The following is a 16656-nucleotide window of genomic DNA, read 5'->3' as shown; positions in this document are numbered from 1 at the left end:
AGTCCATTTGCTCTTAATCTGAAAAGATAACTGTACTGTTCCTTTCGTTAGATTGGAAAAAAAAAAAAAAAAACACTGTTCCGATCTCGCGGATCCCCTGAAGTGCCTTCACGTTCCTCAGCCCATTTGTTGGCCCGTGAATAGAAGCTTTTGAAGGGTACGGCTTCATGTTCCAATCCATTTGCTCTTAATGTGAAAACATAAATGCACTGTTCCTTTCAGGGCTTCATGTTCCAGTCCATTTGCTCTTAATCTGAATAGATGAATGCACTGTTCCTTTCGGGGCTTCATGTTCCAATCCATTTGCTCTTAATCTGAATAGATAAATGCACTGTTCCTTTCGGGGCTTCATGTTCCAATCCATTTGCTCTTAATTTGAAAAGATAAATGCACTGTTCCTTTCGGTGCTTCATGTTCCAATCCACTTGCCCTTAATTTGAAAAGATAAATGCACTTTTCCTTCCGTTAGATTGGAGAAAAAAAAAAAAAAAAACACTGTTCCGATCTCACGAATCCCCTGAAGTGCCTTCAGGTTCCTCAGCCCATTTGTTGGCCCGTGAATAGAAGCTTTTGAAGGGGACGGCTGGTGTAAAGTTGTTTTTTGTGTGCGTGTGTATTTTTACTCTTTGAAGTGCGAGTTCTCTCTCTCTCTCTCACCCTGCTTCAATTAGGAGCAGGTGACACAATGTTCCATTCTGAAACCGCCACCGTGGCCTCCTTAACAAAACACGATGAAATGAAAAGCAAAGAAAGCCTTTTTTTTTTCTCGCAACTTGCAAACAGTTTTGATTTAGGCCCTTGAAGCGGAAAGTGTTAAGGAGGCGGTTCCTTGTAAAAAATAGAAGATGAGGATCAAAAGATGGAGGATGAAGGACGATGGTCTTTTACAAGTGCAGTCTCCTCACACGTTTGTTCGGATATCAACAGTTACATTTTACCTCTAATTTAGCAATATTTACAACATAATTACTCTAATGGTTAAATCAAAGCATTGAGTCTAATTTTGCATATTACGTTATCGTATTTTTTTTTTTTCACAGCCAGAAATTAGAAGTTTTGATAAATGTTTCTATGAGAAGACTAGAAAAAGAAATTCCCGTAGCACATGAGCCAGATTTGGTACTTTTGTATTTTACAGGAAAATAGTTGTTTTAATGGACAATAATCACAACAGTCATTGAACCTAAAGTTATAGTTTTTGGTTTTAATTTGATGATTTTACATTCATTTCAAGATTTTACTCAGGTAAATTTCTTCTCCGAACTTCATAAAAATAATGATTAAAAAATCCTGAATTAAAAAACACATTGTTAAAAATGCCAACGTTATTGTGTCTTATTGTGGAAAAAAATTGTGATTAACTCATCCAATGCCAGGGATGTCATTTCACGTTTTTCAAGAGTGTGAGCATTAAATACCAGTTACATAAGTATTAAATCGATACTTAAGTACCTGAGATTAAATGTCTGGACTCTTTAAAAAAAAACGTGAAAATACGTCTTTGGCATCGAATGAGTTAATTTGTTTAAAAAAATGTAATATGAATATTTTAATATTTTTTTTAAACTCTAATTTTCCCACAGCTGGCCACGATAAAGAGCGAGTCTCGTCTGAAGCATCTCCTCCAGAGGTTGCCGAGTTACTGCCCAGAGTCAATGGTGAGTCCAATCTCTGTAGGACACAAAACCAACCAGCTCTAAAAAAACAAACAGCTCACCGAAAAAAAAAAAAACAACATGTAAAAGCCAATAAGGTAAGCAGAGCTGCAATGCTAACACGGATGAGTTTTCGTTTAGCATTTAACCTGATCGTGATTTATGACGGCGACGGGGAGGCGGTGATATCGGTCATGACTCAAGGAAAAAGAATGAATCTTCAATCTGTTTATACAAGCTAACGTGCCACAACATAGCAGATGTCCTTCAACAAAGGATACGCTCTGTGTAAAACAAAAACAAACCAAAAAAACTGACATCTTAACACTAATTCTCACTACTGTGTGTATTTTTTTAGAGCGAGCTGTGGGTTTGCATCAACTCTACACTTCCAGGTAAAAAAAATTCTCATTCAAAACAAATGTCAAAAAATATTTACCGTTTTTGCCACTAGCTAAAAGACACTTTCACAAAAGGAAAATTGGTGTATGAGCAATTTTGGGCTTTGCTCAACTTTAAAGCAGCATAACAAAATATTTCATCTTTAAACACGGTGTTGATGAAGCGCTTTGATTTGTCTTTAGGAGTATCGAGAAAATCAGACAGCTGGGCGGGACTCGGTTGCTGCGAGCTCGCTATCTCATCTGAATGTCGCAGGGAATGCAGACAGGTATGCAGAATTGTAAATAAATCATGTCCAAACTTTTGTTTCCCAGATATAACGCGTGTTGTTACTTTTGATTGATTTTTCCAGGCGTCATCCAAAAATGACCTAACAAAAGTATGCAAAAAAATCACGGAGGTAAGTCGAGGTTTCACGATACATAAAATGTACGCAAACATAGAAATAATGCATAATGGTGGTTTATTTTGGATATTTTGAGGAAGAACATAAATGATCAAATCACAAGACCTAAAACTTTTAATACATCCCCTTATTTAACTCATTCACTGCCACGGACGAATATATACGTCAAAGATCCATTTGAGTAGACAGTTAATATATGAAGGGTCTGTTAACCCTTGTGGCATTATGTTACAAATTTTGGAAATTCCTTCTATTTTTTTTTTAAATGATATCATAAAAGAATCAATGTGGAAAAAACACGAGGGAGCTGAAATTTCCAGCAGATGATTAAAACATTGAACATTTTAAATTGCAACAATTTTGACATTTCTATGTGATTGCAGCTGGACGTGCGAGATTTTATGCACAGAATTATTCATTGTCCAAATTTTGGACCATATAAAACCATTAGAATTACAGTTTTTGAGATGCATTTTAATAGGATTTTTTACATGGATATTCCTGTGATTTTTTGCAACGTTCTGTTGAGCAGCAGTCAAATTATGCCAGCAAACAGAATAATCTTTGTTGACTTGTGTTTCACCTCAAGACAGTAGGTGGCAGGGTAGTGTCATAAAGTGTCATCATCACGTCACAGACAGAAAGACAGAAAGAAATATTCATAAATAAGTATGTACTTTTTACGCCTTTAAAAGAATTTACAAAATTAGGGAAAAAAATGCAACGTATATCGTTTCCAAAATGTGTGCACAATAGAATGATCTTTGACGTCAATAGTCGTCATTGGCAGTGAATGATATAACATCCTCAGAATTTTTTTGATCTACTTATTTTTCACGCGTTGACAACAGCATTTTTCTTATTGCAGAATCCTCTATACAGCTGTATCACCAAAAATGAAAGTAAGTCACCAACACAAGCTAACAACAGACCTCAATTCCTACATTTTTTTTCCCAATATGTGACCATATCGTTTTCCTGTTGTCCCCTAGTGGGCTCCACATGTTGCAGCTATGCGGGGCGTCACACCACCTGCAGGGAATACTGTCAGGCCATCTTCAGGACCGACTCTACCCCCACCGTTTCTCAAATCAACGCCGTCAAAGAGTACTGTCAGAGCCATAGCGCTCAGCTGCTCGGCTGCGTCACCAATTTCACAAAGTCCTACCCGATCCGCAGCCCCATAGACAGTAAGGCCCAATCCCGCAAAACTCTTAATCAGCAGAAAAACTGATTTGTGTGAACCTGTTCGGTATGTTAAATTGTTCAGTGGTACGTGGTATTGCTAAGATAATAAATAAAGGAAACTTAAATGACTATTAGACAGTCATTATACGTACCGTATTTTTCAGATTATGACACTTATATACTTTTACCTTTTTCAAAAATCAACAGTGTGCCTTATAATCACGTGTGCTTTACATATGGAAGTCATATTTGTAGTTTTCCACCTTTATGGCATCTTTATCGCATAATAAGGCACAGCTGTGATAAACAAGTCTAAAGAACTAGTTGTATGTCGCACCGGTTTATAAGGAGCAACGGGTAATTATTCCCACTGTCAATTTCTTATAGTCTGAAAAATACGGTATTACTGGTACCTCTGTTTATAAATGTTATATGTGAGCATGTTTTCCCCTTTTCTCTCCCCGACACACTTGATTCAAATGATTAGCATATTAGCGAGCCGTGCAGTAGCTTCAAAATGATCCTGATCATTTGAATTCGGTGTGTTTGAGAGAGAGGGTTCAAAAACATGCACTGGACTTGACACCTGTGATCGAGACGCTTAAAAAAAACGTACAAATACGTCTTTGGGATTGAACGGGTTATAGCGTTACGAACTTCGATAGCAAAATGGATTACATAATGGATTCATCGGGTATATTTTATGTTTACCGTCCAACTAATTCATCCCCTCACCTCCAGGTTTGTACTGCTGTGACCGGGCAGAAGCTCCCCACTGCCAAGACGCTTGCCGTCGAATCCTCCGTACCCTGAGCACGGAGCACGAGATCATGGAGGGCCTGATCGACGAGTGCGGCTCCCAGCCTCTCCCCCAGGATCCCATGTGGCAATGCTTTCTGGGAAGTGCCCATCCCCCATCCCCAACCGAGAAAGAAGTCCCACATCCTGCCAAAATGGACTGCGCCAAATTGCACTGCTGCGCCAAGGCCAACACCTCACTCTGCAGGTACCGAAAGCAAAGCGCGAGTACTGTAACATATGTCACCTCCCGTTGTTGGAAATCATGCCGTTTTGCTGTGACAGGGACATGTGTCAAGAAATTAGCACAAACTGGGGCAGCCAGACATGGCAAGACTTTGACCAGCTGTGTGAGTACAACCCAGTGGAGACGGAGTTGATCAACTGCCTGGCTGATGTCAGGGAGCCCTGCCAGTTGGGCTGCAAGGATCTCTCCTATTGCACCAACTTCAATAATAGGTCAGACTTTTTGACTCTCGACTCTTTTATTGCCAAGCTATATCGGAAAAGGAAAATTCTTGACGGCCAGTAGCATTTTCACTGATTTTCCAAGGCCAACAGACTATTGTGTGCTATGTCTATGTACTGTAAATATGGGTGGTATCGTTTGAAACATTGACTTCCATTCATTACTTTGAATTGCGTGCAATAGCAATGGTGTATGTGTGAAAACACTGCTATCCAATGGCCACAGTTATCACTACAGTGCTCAATTGGCTTATATTAGATAAGCATTAGTCAAGAGTGTCAGCTACCCTCCATAAAAAAAACATCTGTCGAGAATTTTATTACCGTATTTTCCGCACCGGATTATAAGGCACACCCTCAATTAATGACATATTTTAAAACCTTTTCCATACAACACGCGCACCGGATTATATGGCACACCCTCAATTAATGACATATTTGAAAACTTTTTCAATCACAATATAGTCATACTCAAAGTAGTAACAATAATAACTCAAACAACAACTAAACTCTCAAAAGCACAATAACTCAATGACAATATGAACAAACTTGTTCAACTGTAAACACACAAAAGAAACATGTAAAGCTTACTTTATCAGTTCATTCCCCATCTACGAATCCAATCTTTGTTTTGATCCATATATAAGGTGCACTGGATTATAAGGCGCACCATCAGCGTTTTTTTAAAAAAAAAATTGCTTTTAGGTGTGCGTTATAGTGTGGAAAATACGGTATTTATTGTTGTCATTAATATTTTAAAAGACGATCGCCTAAGTTAGATGTTTGAAAGGGAAACTGGAGTACGCTTATCTCACGTTTACGATGCATGTCAACACACAACCGTGCAGGCACGCGCAAACATTTGCTCAAGATAAACAAACACACACCCCAAATTTCACTCTAGAAGCTACTTGGACTTTGAAGTACCAATTAGCTGAGTATGTTGAGACGGAGGGACGCCTCCTATTATCTCCGTCCACAGGCCCACAGAGCTGTTTCGCAGCTGTAACATTCAGTCAGACCAAGGAGCTATGAATGACATCAAGCTGTGGTCCAATGGAACAATCAAGATGCCTTTCATGAACATTCCCGTGCTAGACATCAGGAAGTGTCTGCCGGATATGTGGAAGGCGGTTGCATGCTCTCTGCAGATCAAACCCTGTCATAGCAAGTCCAGAGGGAGCGTCATATGCAAGTACGTCTACAAAACTACAATTTCTCATAATGTTACTATTGTTACATTGTAAAATTGTAAAAGAGTTTTCCGTTTCAGTTCCATTAATGTATTTATCTATTGTGGTGTTTAGGTCTGACTGTTTAGAAATCCTGACCCAGTGTGGGGACAGAAAACGTTTCCACGAGGGACAAACTCCTGAGCGGATATGTGAGCTTCTGTCACCCATTGATGACCCTGAACGCTGCATTCCCCTTCACAGATACCTCAGTAGGTGAAAATTTTACAATGCGGGTAAAAAATTATATAGGATCAGGCAAGCTATTAAATGGTTCAACAAACAAACCATCGTCCAAAATTTTATGGATTCTGAATCTGATCTGATGCGCAAGAAGGAAAAAAAAAGTACCGTACCGTATTTTTCGGACCATAAGGTGCACCAGTCTCAATGGACTGGAACTTTCCATACATAGGGCACCATGGGTTATAAAGTGAACCAGGTTAAAAGGTGCAGCATGTTATAAGATACACCGAGTTATAAGGTATATTCTCAATAAACAGGAATTTTTTTTGGGGGGAAAAAATTTTGGAAAATTTCCAATTATGGTGTTCCCTCGTTTTTCATTGTTAACGGGGACCGAAAAAGTCCCGCTATAAGTGAATTCCCGCCAGTAGGATTGCCCCGTCCCTGCCAAATATTTTACATATATAAATAAAACATATGAAAAGTGTTTTAATAAACCTTGCATACCTTGCTTACCTTTCTTCCCCATGCACAGTGATCTCCTAACCGTTGTACGGTTATAAGGTGCACCAGGTTTTATGGCATTCCACATTATAACGTGCACCAGGGTATCCCATTATAACGTAAACTGGGTTATAAGGTATCTACTCAATAAGCAAGTTTATTTTTGTAAATTGCCATATACACGTGCAACGGGGTATAAGGCATACCATGTTTCAAGGTGAACTGGTTTAAAAAGTATTTTCTCAATAAACATGTTTATTTTGGTAAATTTCCACATACACTGAGTTATAGGGTGCAATAAAGGGCTGAAAAGTAAGCACTGCGTTTTTTTTAACAGTACGGTGAAAGTAAATAGGAAAGAATCGGAATTAAAGATGACATAGTGTCATTTCTTGAGAAAATTATATCCTTTTAAATGTGCCTTGTTGTTTGAAAAATACGATAAGGTAACATGATTACCGCTACCAGACCATTTGCACAAAATTTTTGAATTCATGAACTAATAACACGTTGTCGGTTTTGCCTTAGTGTCATACGCTTATTTATCCAATTGTGTAACATCGTGTCCTCCATCAGCCCCAAGTTCTCTGGGAAACAGCGTTGTCGAAGAGGTCATCCATCCCTGCAACCCTAACCCATGTCCAAGCAACCACTTATGCCAGGTCAACCGGAAAGGTTGCCTCGATGACCTCAACTGTCAGCCGTTCCTCTGTATGCCAGGTAGAAACATCTCCTTACCAGCGTTGAGCGTATTCTGAAGAACTTTGCGGTTATAAGCTCTTCGTCTGTTTTCAGGATGTAAGCTCGGGGAGGCTTCAGACTTTCTGGTCCAGCAGGACGCTCGTTTGCAAGTGCCCACTCGAAACGGTCCGGCGGGGTGCTACGAGGTCTGCACTTGTGGTGCCAGCGGGCGCCTGGAGAACTGCGTGGAGATGCCTTGCGTGGACACCGACAAGGCTTGCATTGTTGGAGGACAAAGGATGAGTGAGTAATCATCTGCTCTTTTTTTTTTAGGGTAAAGAGCTTGGCAGGGGGACGTATTTTTGTTGGGTCTCTTAAAACAGACCTCCCTCAGGAATTCTAGACAAACCTTTAAGCAAGAATAACCAATATAAAGGGGTGTTGTTAGGAAATGAAAGTGATTACGGGTAGTTTTATTATATGCTCTGAAAATAATGTCATGTATTTCTCGCACTGTCTTGGTCAAAACCAAGTTGTTGTTTTTTTTTAGAGTGGTATGTCTGCGGCGCGTTTGCGGTTCACGTTTTTTTGTATCAAGTCAATGGGTGCCAGTCATTGTTTTACATGTGATTTAAATTATAGTTGTTTGTTTTCCTGCCCGTGGTGTCTCTTGTAGATGGGTTCGCTGGTTTTTGATGTCACATCCTCACCAATTTTTAACGGGCATGCTCAAAAAGCATCTTCTCTCCCCATAGAATATGTTCTCAAATCATAATTGTGCATGTGTGTTATAAACTTTACTTTCCCCTGTGAGGCAATTAAAGAATTGTTCTTAAGTGTTCCGTACGGCATTTTTCGGACTATAAGGCGCACTGGAATAAAAAGTGTTGTCTATCAGAGCAAGTTCAATTGTGCAAATTTCCATCGATTGCTTGCAACGGGTTATAAGGCACATCTGGTTATCAGGTTCACTGGTTTTAAGGTTCATCAGGTTATAAGGCACACTGGGTAATAAGGCGCACCAGGTTATTAGGTGCACCAGGTAATAAGGTGTACCGGTTATAAAACCATGTTATCAGGTATGCCGGGTAGTAAGGTGTAAGGGTTATAAGGAACTTCGGGTTATACGGTATACCAAGTTATAAGGGGCACCAAATTATAACGTGCACTGAGTTATAAGGCAGACCGGGCTATTAGGTGCGCCAGGTAATAAGATGTACCATTATAAGTCTCACCAGGTTATTAGGTGTGCCAGGTAATAAGGTGTACCAGTTATAAGGCTCACTTGGTATAAAGCACATGAATTTATAAGGCGCACCAGGTTATAAGGGGCAACAGCTTATAAGGCGCACCAGTTTTAAAGTGCACCAGGTTATACGTTATAAGTTACGAGGTTATTGGGTAATACGTCACACCGGGTTTTTAGGTGCGCTGGGTAATAAGGTGTATCGGTTATAAGGTTCACCGGGTTATTAGGTGCGGTAGGTTAGGAGGTTCACCGGGTATAAAACCATGTTATTAGGTACGCCGGGTAGTAAGGTGTAAGGGTTATAAGGCACTTCGGGTTATATGGTGTACCAAGTTATAAGGGGCACCAAATTATATCGTCCCACTGAGTTATAAGGCAGACCGGGCTATTAGGTGCGCCAGGTAATAAGATGTACCATTATACTGTAAGTCTCACCAGGTTATTATGTGTGCCAGGTAATAAGGTGTACCAGTTATAAGGCTCACTTGGTATAAAGCACATGAATTTATAGGGCGCACCAGGTTATAAGGGGCAACAGCTTATAAGGCGCACCGGTTTTAAGGTGCTCCGGGTTATAAGTTACAAGGTTACTGAGTAATACGTCACACCGGGTTTTTAGGTGTGCTGGGTAATAAGGTGTATCGGTTATAAGGTTCACCGGGTTATTAGGTGCGTTAGGTTAGGAGGTTCACCGGGTATAAAACCATGTTATTAGGTAAGCCGGGTAGTAAGGTGTAAGGGTTATAAGGCACTTCGGGTTATATGGTGTACCAAGTTATAAGGGGCACCAAATTATATCGTCCCACTGAGTTATAAGGCAGACCGGGCTATTAGGTGCGCCAGGTAATAAGATGTACCATTATACTGTAAGTCTCACCAGGTTATTAGGTGTGCCAGGTAATAAGGTGTACCAGTTATAAGGCTCACTTGGTATAAAGCACATGAATTTATAGGGCGCACCAGGTTATAAGGGGCAACAGCTTATAAGGCGCACCGGTTTTAAGGTGCTCCGGGTTATAAGTTACAAGGTTACTGAGTAATACGTCACACCGGGTTTTTAGGTGCACCGGGTAATAAGGTGTATCGGTTATAAGGTTCACCGGGTTATTAGGTGCGGTAGGTTAGGAGGTTCACCGGGTATAAAGCGCATGAAGTTATAAGGCACACCAGGTTAAAAGGTAAACAAGTTATAAGCAAACCAAAGTGCACCAATTTTTAAGGGACACTGGGTAAAAAAAGTCTTCACTTGATGCCCCTCATTCAACTCATTCCATTGTTGTTTTTCCATTTTCCGTTGTTTGTGCCATTGTAGCAAATTGTGTGTGACGTGTGTGTGTGGGCGGTTTCTGTTTCCACCAGATCACGGGGTATCTTATAGGCTAGACTGTGACACCTGCTTCTGCTTTGCCGGCCGCCCCATCTGCTCTGACAGAGAATGTCTCAACGTTGAGAGCTCAGATGAGGACCGCCTTCATTTTACTGGTCCGTCTGCTTATTTGAGGTTTTTTAAGCATACGATTTGTTCTACATCTGTCTCTCATTATTCCTCTCAATGTCAACAATGGTTATGTTGAGATATAATGGGAATTACAGTATGATACATTTATGCTCATGTTCCAATCAATTTGTTCTTAAATAGAAGACGAAAATGCACTGGTCCCGTCACGAACGTCCAACACAATTATAAACAAGAGAACATGAACATTAAATTCACGTTAAAATGTTGTTGTTTTTTTTGTCTGGTTTAGCCATCAATGACCTAGTAAAAATTAACCTATAATGTGTATAGCTGCAAATAGCAATGGATGAATTAAATGATACCAGATCAATGCGTCAAATTGACCCAGAGACAATATTGCTTTGACTGAGATATGAATATCAATAAACAAAATAAACAACAATATAAATACAAATCCAAACAAAATATTGAATTTGGATCTGACACATTTCCGACACATTTCGGTGACTAATACAACCTGGGTCAAAGTGACCCAGTGACATTTTGCTGTTTCTTTTAAACAAAAGAACCGGAGGGTTAAAATTCTTCTTGTTTTTCCTTTTTTTTTTCACTCATATAGACATCAACAGTAAAAATCAACCTATGATATCTATCGCTGTCAATGACGAAATAAATTAAAGGGATACCAAACCTATTTAGCCATTAAATACACCACGGGTCAGAGTGACCCAGCAAATAAACATAAGAGGAGGCTTAAGTTGCACTGAGCACGAAATTAGATTTGCTTATACATGCAGAAACCGTCACATACGTAATCATCAACGCAAATTGTCAAGTCGCGAACTTGAATGACGGACAGTAGCGATGTCGTACCGCAATGCGTTATTTTACCCCCGCCCTGTTAAAATCACAAAATCAAAATGTTTTTCGTCTCCCAAAATATGTTTGCCTTCTGTCCACCATCCCGTTGTGGTCAAGGGTATCCCTTATTCCGTAAATACACTTGCATCTGGGAAAACAAACCAAGCCTGGCTTGAAATGACCTCTTCAGGCAGCTACGATAACATTTTGCCAACGTATAAATTTAGAATAAACCTCAACAAACCTCCCTAGATCGGTCCGCTCTTGTTGTGTGAGGTCTCACATCCAGATCCTCAAACTTTGAACCCCAATGTTGACATTCTGAGCCCGACATGCTAACCGCTAAACCGTTTGCGTTTATGTACAGTCTAATCGGAATCGAAATAGGTAAACTGATCACAGCATTGAGCAAATTGACAATTTCCAGTCACTCACTGGCGTTTCGCCTCCCGTATTTGTTCAGGTCTTCCATGTAACTGCCCAGACCACTTCATCCCAGTATGCGCTTCCAACGGCCGCACGTATCCAAGTGCCTGTGTGGCTCGCTGTATGGGTTTCATGGACCATCAGTTTGTGTTTGGCCAGTGCCGTCTCACTAATCCCTGCGCCAGTAAACCCTGCCAGAGAAACCAGAGGTTGGTACAGCTGCCGTCTATTCTGAGAACAAACTCAGCAACTCATGACATTGACAAATAGAGTAAACCTCGCGCTTCGAGACAAACCTATTATTAAGAGACATCAATAGCATTTTTCCGCTCAATATTTTGTGGGGTTCCATCAGGGCAAAGGCTTAAAGCAGATTTGATACGGGTCATTCATTTATAAAAAAATATGTTTTGTTTCTTGTCACTTATGAAATTGCCTTACACGACAAGATTTGACGTATTGTGTGGAGCTGCGAATGTGGTTTAAACGTTTTTGACAGTCAAATTCATTGAAACATATTTACAAATATATTTAAATCATTTGACCGTATTTACAGGTATGTTCAAATGTATATTCAAATAGCCTCAAATTCCTTCAAACATACATGCAAATAAATCCAAATATACTTGTAGGCTAGATGCTAAAATAATAGCATTTATTCCCATGATCCCACTGTAGCATCATGAGAAAAAATGCTATGTTTTTAGCATTTAGCTTCCAAGTACTATTGAATGTATTCATAAGTATATTCAGGCTTATTTTACATTTGGTTGAACGTAATTACAATTACATTTGAATATACAGTACTTGCATTTAATATATATGTCAAAATACCTGTAGGCTAAATGCTAAAAACCTAGCATTTGTTCCTAAAAGACCATGAAGTTTTGATGAGCATACCTTGTAACATAATGGGAAAATTGCTTTGTTTTTAGCTTTTAGCTTATATGTATGATGGCATGAAAGTTCAAACATACTTTTAAATACGTCCAAGCACACTTAGTATTTGTAGTATATATTTGTTTTCATCATACCAAGCAATTCTGATTAATATAACTTATTGCCTTATGGGAAAAATGCTGTGTTTTTAGCATTTAGCTTATAAATACAATCAAATCTATTAAAAAATATGTTTATATGTATTTTTACATACATTTAACAGCATTTTCAAATCTATTTATCTATCTAGCACGCTAGCTAGTTAGGTTAGCGATCTACTGGCCAGTGCACCTTACACTAGCTAGCTAGCTACCCAAATAGCTTGCTTTATGACGGAAAAAAAATAACAAAGTCAAATAAACAAAAATAGGACAGGTCAGGTGAAAAAGATGCAAAAATTTAAGATGTCCACATGGCTTGCAAAGTCCAAGAAACAAAGAGAAAAAAAAAACATGCAAAACGATGTGGAAAGTTAAGATGTCCACATGGCTTAAAGCTGAGGATTTTCACTTAAACCATCAATGTGGTCTGACAAACATTCTTCTTACAAATTCACACACCCTCATGCCGGTTTACCACTTTCATTCACACCCCATGATGTCTGTGATCCCCCAGGAAAAAAAAAAATCCCTAAAGTCTTTTTCCTGGCACGCCGATCAAAGGAACATGCATGCAGTCATCACTGCATGATTGGATGGATGGATTTCATTGAAGAAACTCACAAACATTCACGTACACAAAAGCGGTTTTCTTTTTCACGGAAAAAACAAAAAAAACACATCCTATTGGCTCATAAATTAGCTGCCGGTTTCTTTGGTTGCGTAACATGGTTTATTTGCGTGTTGTTCAAGGAACTGGCATGATGCTGTTGTACAAAAATGGCTTTGAAGATGCGATGATAAATGTCAACGGTCGAATCCAACAGTCAGTATCCTAGCATCCCCAAAATCGAATGAAACTGTGTTTTCAGATGCATCCCCAAATATCAAGTTTGCCTGAGCAACTTGTCCGACTGCCCGCAGTACCAATGCGTCGGCAGGCAGTTGGCCTGCGACAAGAACAGCGTGGAACCAGTTTGCGATACGGATGGTCTCGTTCACACCAGTCTGTGCCAGCTGCATCAAGCTGGGAAAACAATGGCCTATATGGGCCACTGTCAGGTGAGGAAAGTTCTGTTATACGGAAAAATTGACTGTTTCATCGTCAGTCGTCCAGGTTCTGAAGCGCAAAGCAGCCCCAGGGCTACAGTATGACCATGAATATATATATATATATATATATATATATATATATATATATATATATATATATATATATATATATATATATTGATTTATATATATGTTGTAATCCCCCAAATATCAGATGTATAGGACGCACCCTTAAATTTAGGGCCAAATTCAGTTTTTTCTATGTTTCAGAGTATAGGATGCACCAACAATTTAGCAAGAATGTAAAAACTATGGCAAGACAGAATAAATCTTATCTTTTGTAAACACAGCTCAAGTTTTTTGCCATAAATACCCCACACTGCAGATCATCCTTCTCCCGTTACGTTTATGATCGTGAGTATATGCAGCACAATTAATAAATGAGTCAAAGGGAATATTTTTCCGTATTCTCTAATCGGAGCACTTGTCTCCAGTTGGTTCACTTAAGAGTGGCAAGGTATGGAGACATCATTACCTTTACATGATCCTCTGTGATGGGCTCGGACGTTGTTTCAGTCTGCTTGCTTCTTTTAGTGAGAATACAGCTGGTATAAAAATGTACATCTGCTTAAATGGCTGACAGATCAATCTTCCTTGGGAAAAAAAATCTGATTTTTAAGTGTCTATATATACATATATATGTATATATATTTGAGGTTTTTGTTTTCAGGAAGCCTGCAAAAAGCGGCAGCAAGTTTGCGGCCACAACGGCGAAACTTACAATACGGTTTGTGAGGCCTACTCGGACCGAGTGTCTCTGGACTACGAGGGACACTGTCAGGCCGTGGGGGCCGTCTCTGGCACGGCAGCTGACTCCGCCTGCAGCCTCATTTCCTGTCCACCTCTGTCACCTCCAGGCTGTCAGCCTGTCACACCCCCAGGTAAGTCATTTTTCACATGGAAGACTTTTTTTTTTTCCAAAATTAAAAATCATTTGTGATTACCTACCTTGTCACTTTTCAGGAGCCTGCTGCCCAATCTGTGCCAGTATGCTGCAGGTGCTCTGGAATAAAGAGCAAATGAACACCTTCTCTAAGGTTTGGACAGTTATTTTTTGTCTCCATTTTCTGTTCTTTATGTAAAATGAGCTCACGATGACGTGAAAATTCTGCATCCGCGTTGGGATTTTCACTGTTCTAAATACTTTGTCGCCCTCTTGCGGTATTTTGCGGAACTCAAATCTTAATCGCTTGTTTTCACAGCTAAATAAGAACCAGCCGGTGTCGGTCCACGATGTCCTTCAAATCCTGCGTCTTCACGTGTCCGTCCCACAGTGTGATGTCTTTGGCTACCTCAGTATTGACCATGAGCTGGTGATCCTTATTGCTCCCGTGGATCACCATCCAACTCCTCTGCAGGTAACATACTTTAAAAGTCCTACTTTTGAAACTTGTCATCACACATTCTGCCATTTTAATTTTTCGATCTCAGTTTTGGATCCGTTGAAAATGAATTTGGCCTCGCTACTGTACGAATTTTCCAGATTGAAGCCTGCAGTAAGGAAGCCGAGAAGATCGATTCCCTCGTCAACTACGCCAGTCCAACTCTAGTCTCCCACATTCCCCTCTCTGCTCTTGTTTACTCTGAGACCAAGACATCTTCCGTCAAATCCTCCGGGGGCGCTCTACCATCACCCCTTCCCCCCACAATCTGCTTTCTCCTGATTCTTTTTACAGCCGCAGCCTTGAGCCCCTAACGACTTTAAATACCCAATATCCCTTCCCTTTCCCTTCCGTTATCATTTCAAACGGCCATCTTGCCGAAGGAAGTCGTGGCGACACCTTCGGACAATCTCTCCAGTGCGTCAAACAATCGAGGTGGAAAAGCTTTTAATACGAAAAGCTTTGCGCGTACAGTATTATGAATGAATGAGTTTATTCCTTACAGTGTGTTGGATGTGACTGCAGTGTTCCGCTTATGTAATGTTTGGCACGGAGATGCCACAGGAACTATGTTGAAATGCGAAGAGGAAGTTCGTTCGGACAGGAGAGCAATTTTAAGAGAGAAGTAGTGCTTTGACGCCGATGCGTGGAATTTATAGGCAATTATAAAGTTTATGAGAGGGCCTCAATCATCACAGATGTTTGCTTTTTGTGTCAGGGCTCAATGACGAGGCCCCTCGAATTGTTGTGGAAAGCGATCTTTGAGTGGATGTGAATCTGTGTTTGTTTTTTTATTAAGCATCTGGCTTCAGATGAACAGTGTTAAATCCCAGCAGCAAGCTCTTCTCTGACCCTCGATTGGTCAGAATTTTATTAACTATTTAGGTCTGCAATCTAAGAAGGTTATTTGAAAATAATTATGGATCAAAAAGAGACTGACAAAATTTTTAAGGGTTTTTTAATTACCAAATATAGAGAGAATTTGGGGTAATTTATCCGGTCCAGTGAATGTTTTTTAGTAGAGTATTTGGTACAAGATGGCTCACTAAACAACCCAAATAATCGGGTGTGTTTGTGGCCCTAATTTTCCAAAACTCCGGTGCACATTTTAATGGCCCACACCATATCCTCAAAATATTTTTTTTAACATGGCTGGCAATACTATTTAAAAAACTGCACCAAAAAAAAATAAAAAAAATGATGGTAGGCAGCATTAAGTGAAAAAAAATCCTAATTTGCCTTATTAACGTTAAAAAGAGAGTTTTGACATATCATTTTTTTTAGAAAGCTACATTATACAGATGATTTTTAATTGTTTGATTAATCGATTAATTGTGTTTAATGAGTTAGTAATATATATATATATATATATATATATATATATATATATATATATATATATATATATATATATATATATATAATATATATATATATATATATATATATATATATATATATATATATATATATATATATATATATATATATATATATATATATATATATATATATATATATAATGAGTGTCTTCCTGTTTTGTTAATTATTGAGATTCCAAAGAGCAACATATTTTCTTATGGGCCAAAGCAAAAAAAAAAAGGCTCAT

General features: G+C 39.2%; 1 protein-coding gene across 1 annotated transcript in view; it reads left to right on the top strand.

The window, feature by feature from the left end:
* The window catches only part of reck (reversion-inducing-cysteine-rich protein with kazal motifs), a 27407-nt gene extending 11021 nt beyond the window's left edge, over positions 1-16386 (top strand). The window contains exons 3-21 of the mRNA XM_088401947.1: positions 1584-1658; positions 2014-2050; positions 2240-2325; positions 2410-2457; positions 3332-3365; positions 3456-3653; positions 4393-4657; positions 4735-4908; positions 5900-6112; positions 6225-6361; positions 7416-7559; positions 7635-7823; positions 10129-10251; positions 11553-11724; positions 13425-13614; positions 14336-14546; positions 14629-14702; positions 14868-15023; positions 15149-16386. Coding sequence (XP_088258073.1) covers positions 1584-1658; positions 2014-2050; positions 2240-2325; positions 2410-2457; positions 3332-3365; positions 3456-3653; positions 4393-4657; positions 4735-4908; positions 5900-6112; positions 6225-6361; positions 7416-7559; positions 7635-7823; positions 10129-10251; positions 11553-11724; positions 13425-13614; positions 14336-14546; positions 14629-14702; positions 14868-15023; positions 15149-15361 — 2739 coding nt within the window. The 3' untranslated portion in view covers positions 15362-16386. The remainder of the gene's footprint in view (positions 1-1583; positions 1659-2013; positions 2051-2239; positions 2326-2409; positions 2458-3331; positions 3366-3455; positions 3654-4392; positions 4658-4734; positions 4909-5899; positions 6113-6224; positions 6362-7415; positions 7560-7634; positions 7824-10128; positions 10252-11552; positions 11725-13424; positions 13615-14335; positions 14547-14628; positions 14703-14867; positions 15024-15148) is intronic.
* The last annotated feature ends 270 nt before the right edge of the window (positions 16387-16656 follow it).

The sequence above is a fragment of the Hippichthys cyanospilos genome, chromosome 19 (genome assembly GCF_059441005.1).
Source record: "Hippichthys cyanospilos isolate Australia breed blue-spotted pipefish chromosome 19, RoL_Hcya_1.0, whole genome shotgun sequence".
Lineage (NCBI taxonomy): Eukaryota > Metazoa > Chordata > Actinopteri > Syngnathiformes > Syngnathidae > Hippichthys > Hippichthys cyanospilos.
The sequence above is the reverse complement of the archived record's forward strand: the minus strand, read 5'-3'. Positions and strand labels throughout refer to the sequence as shown.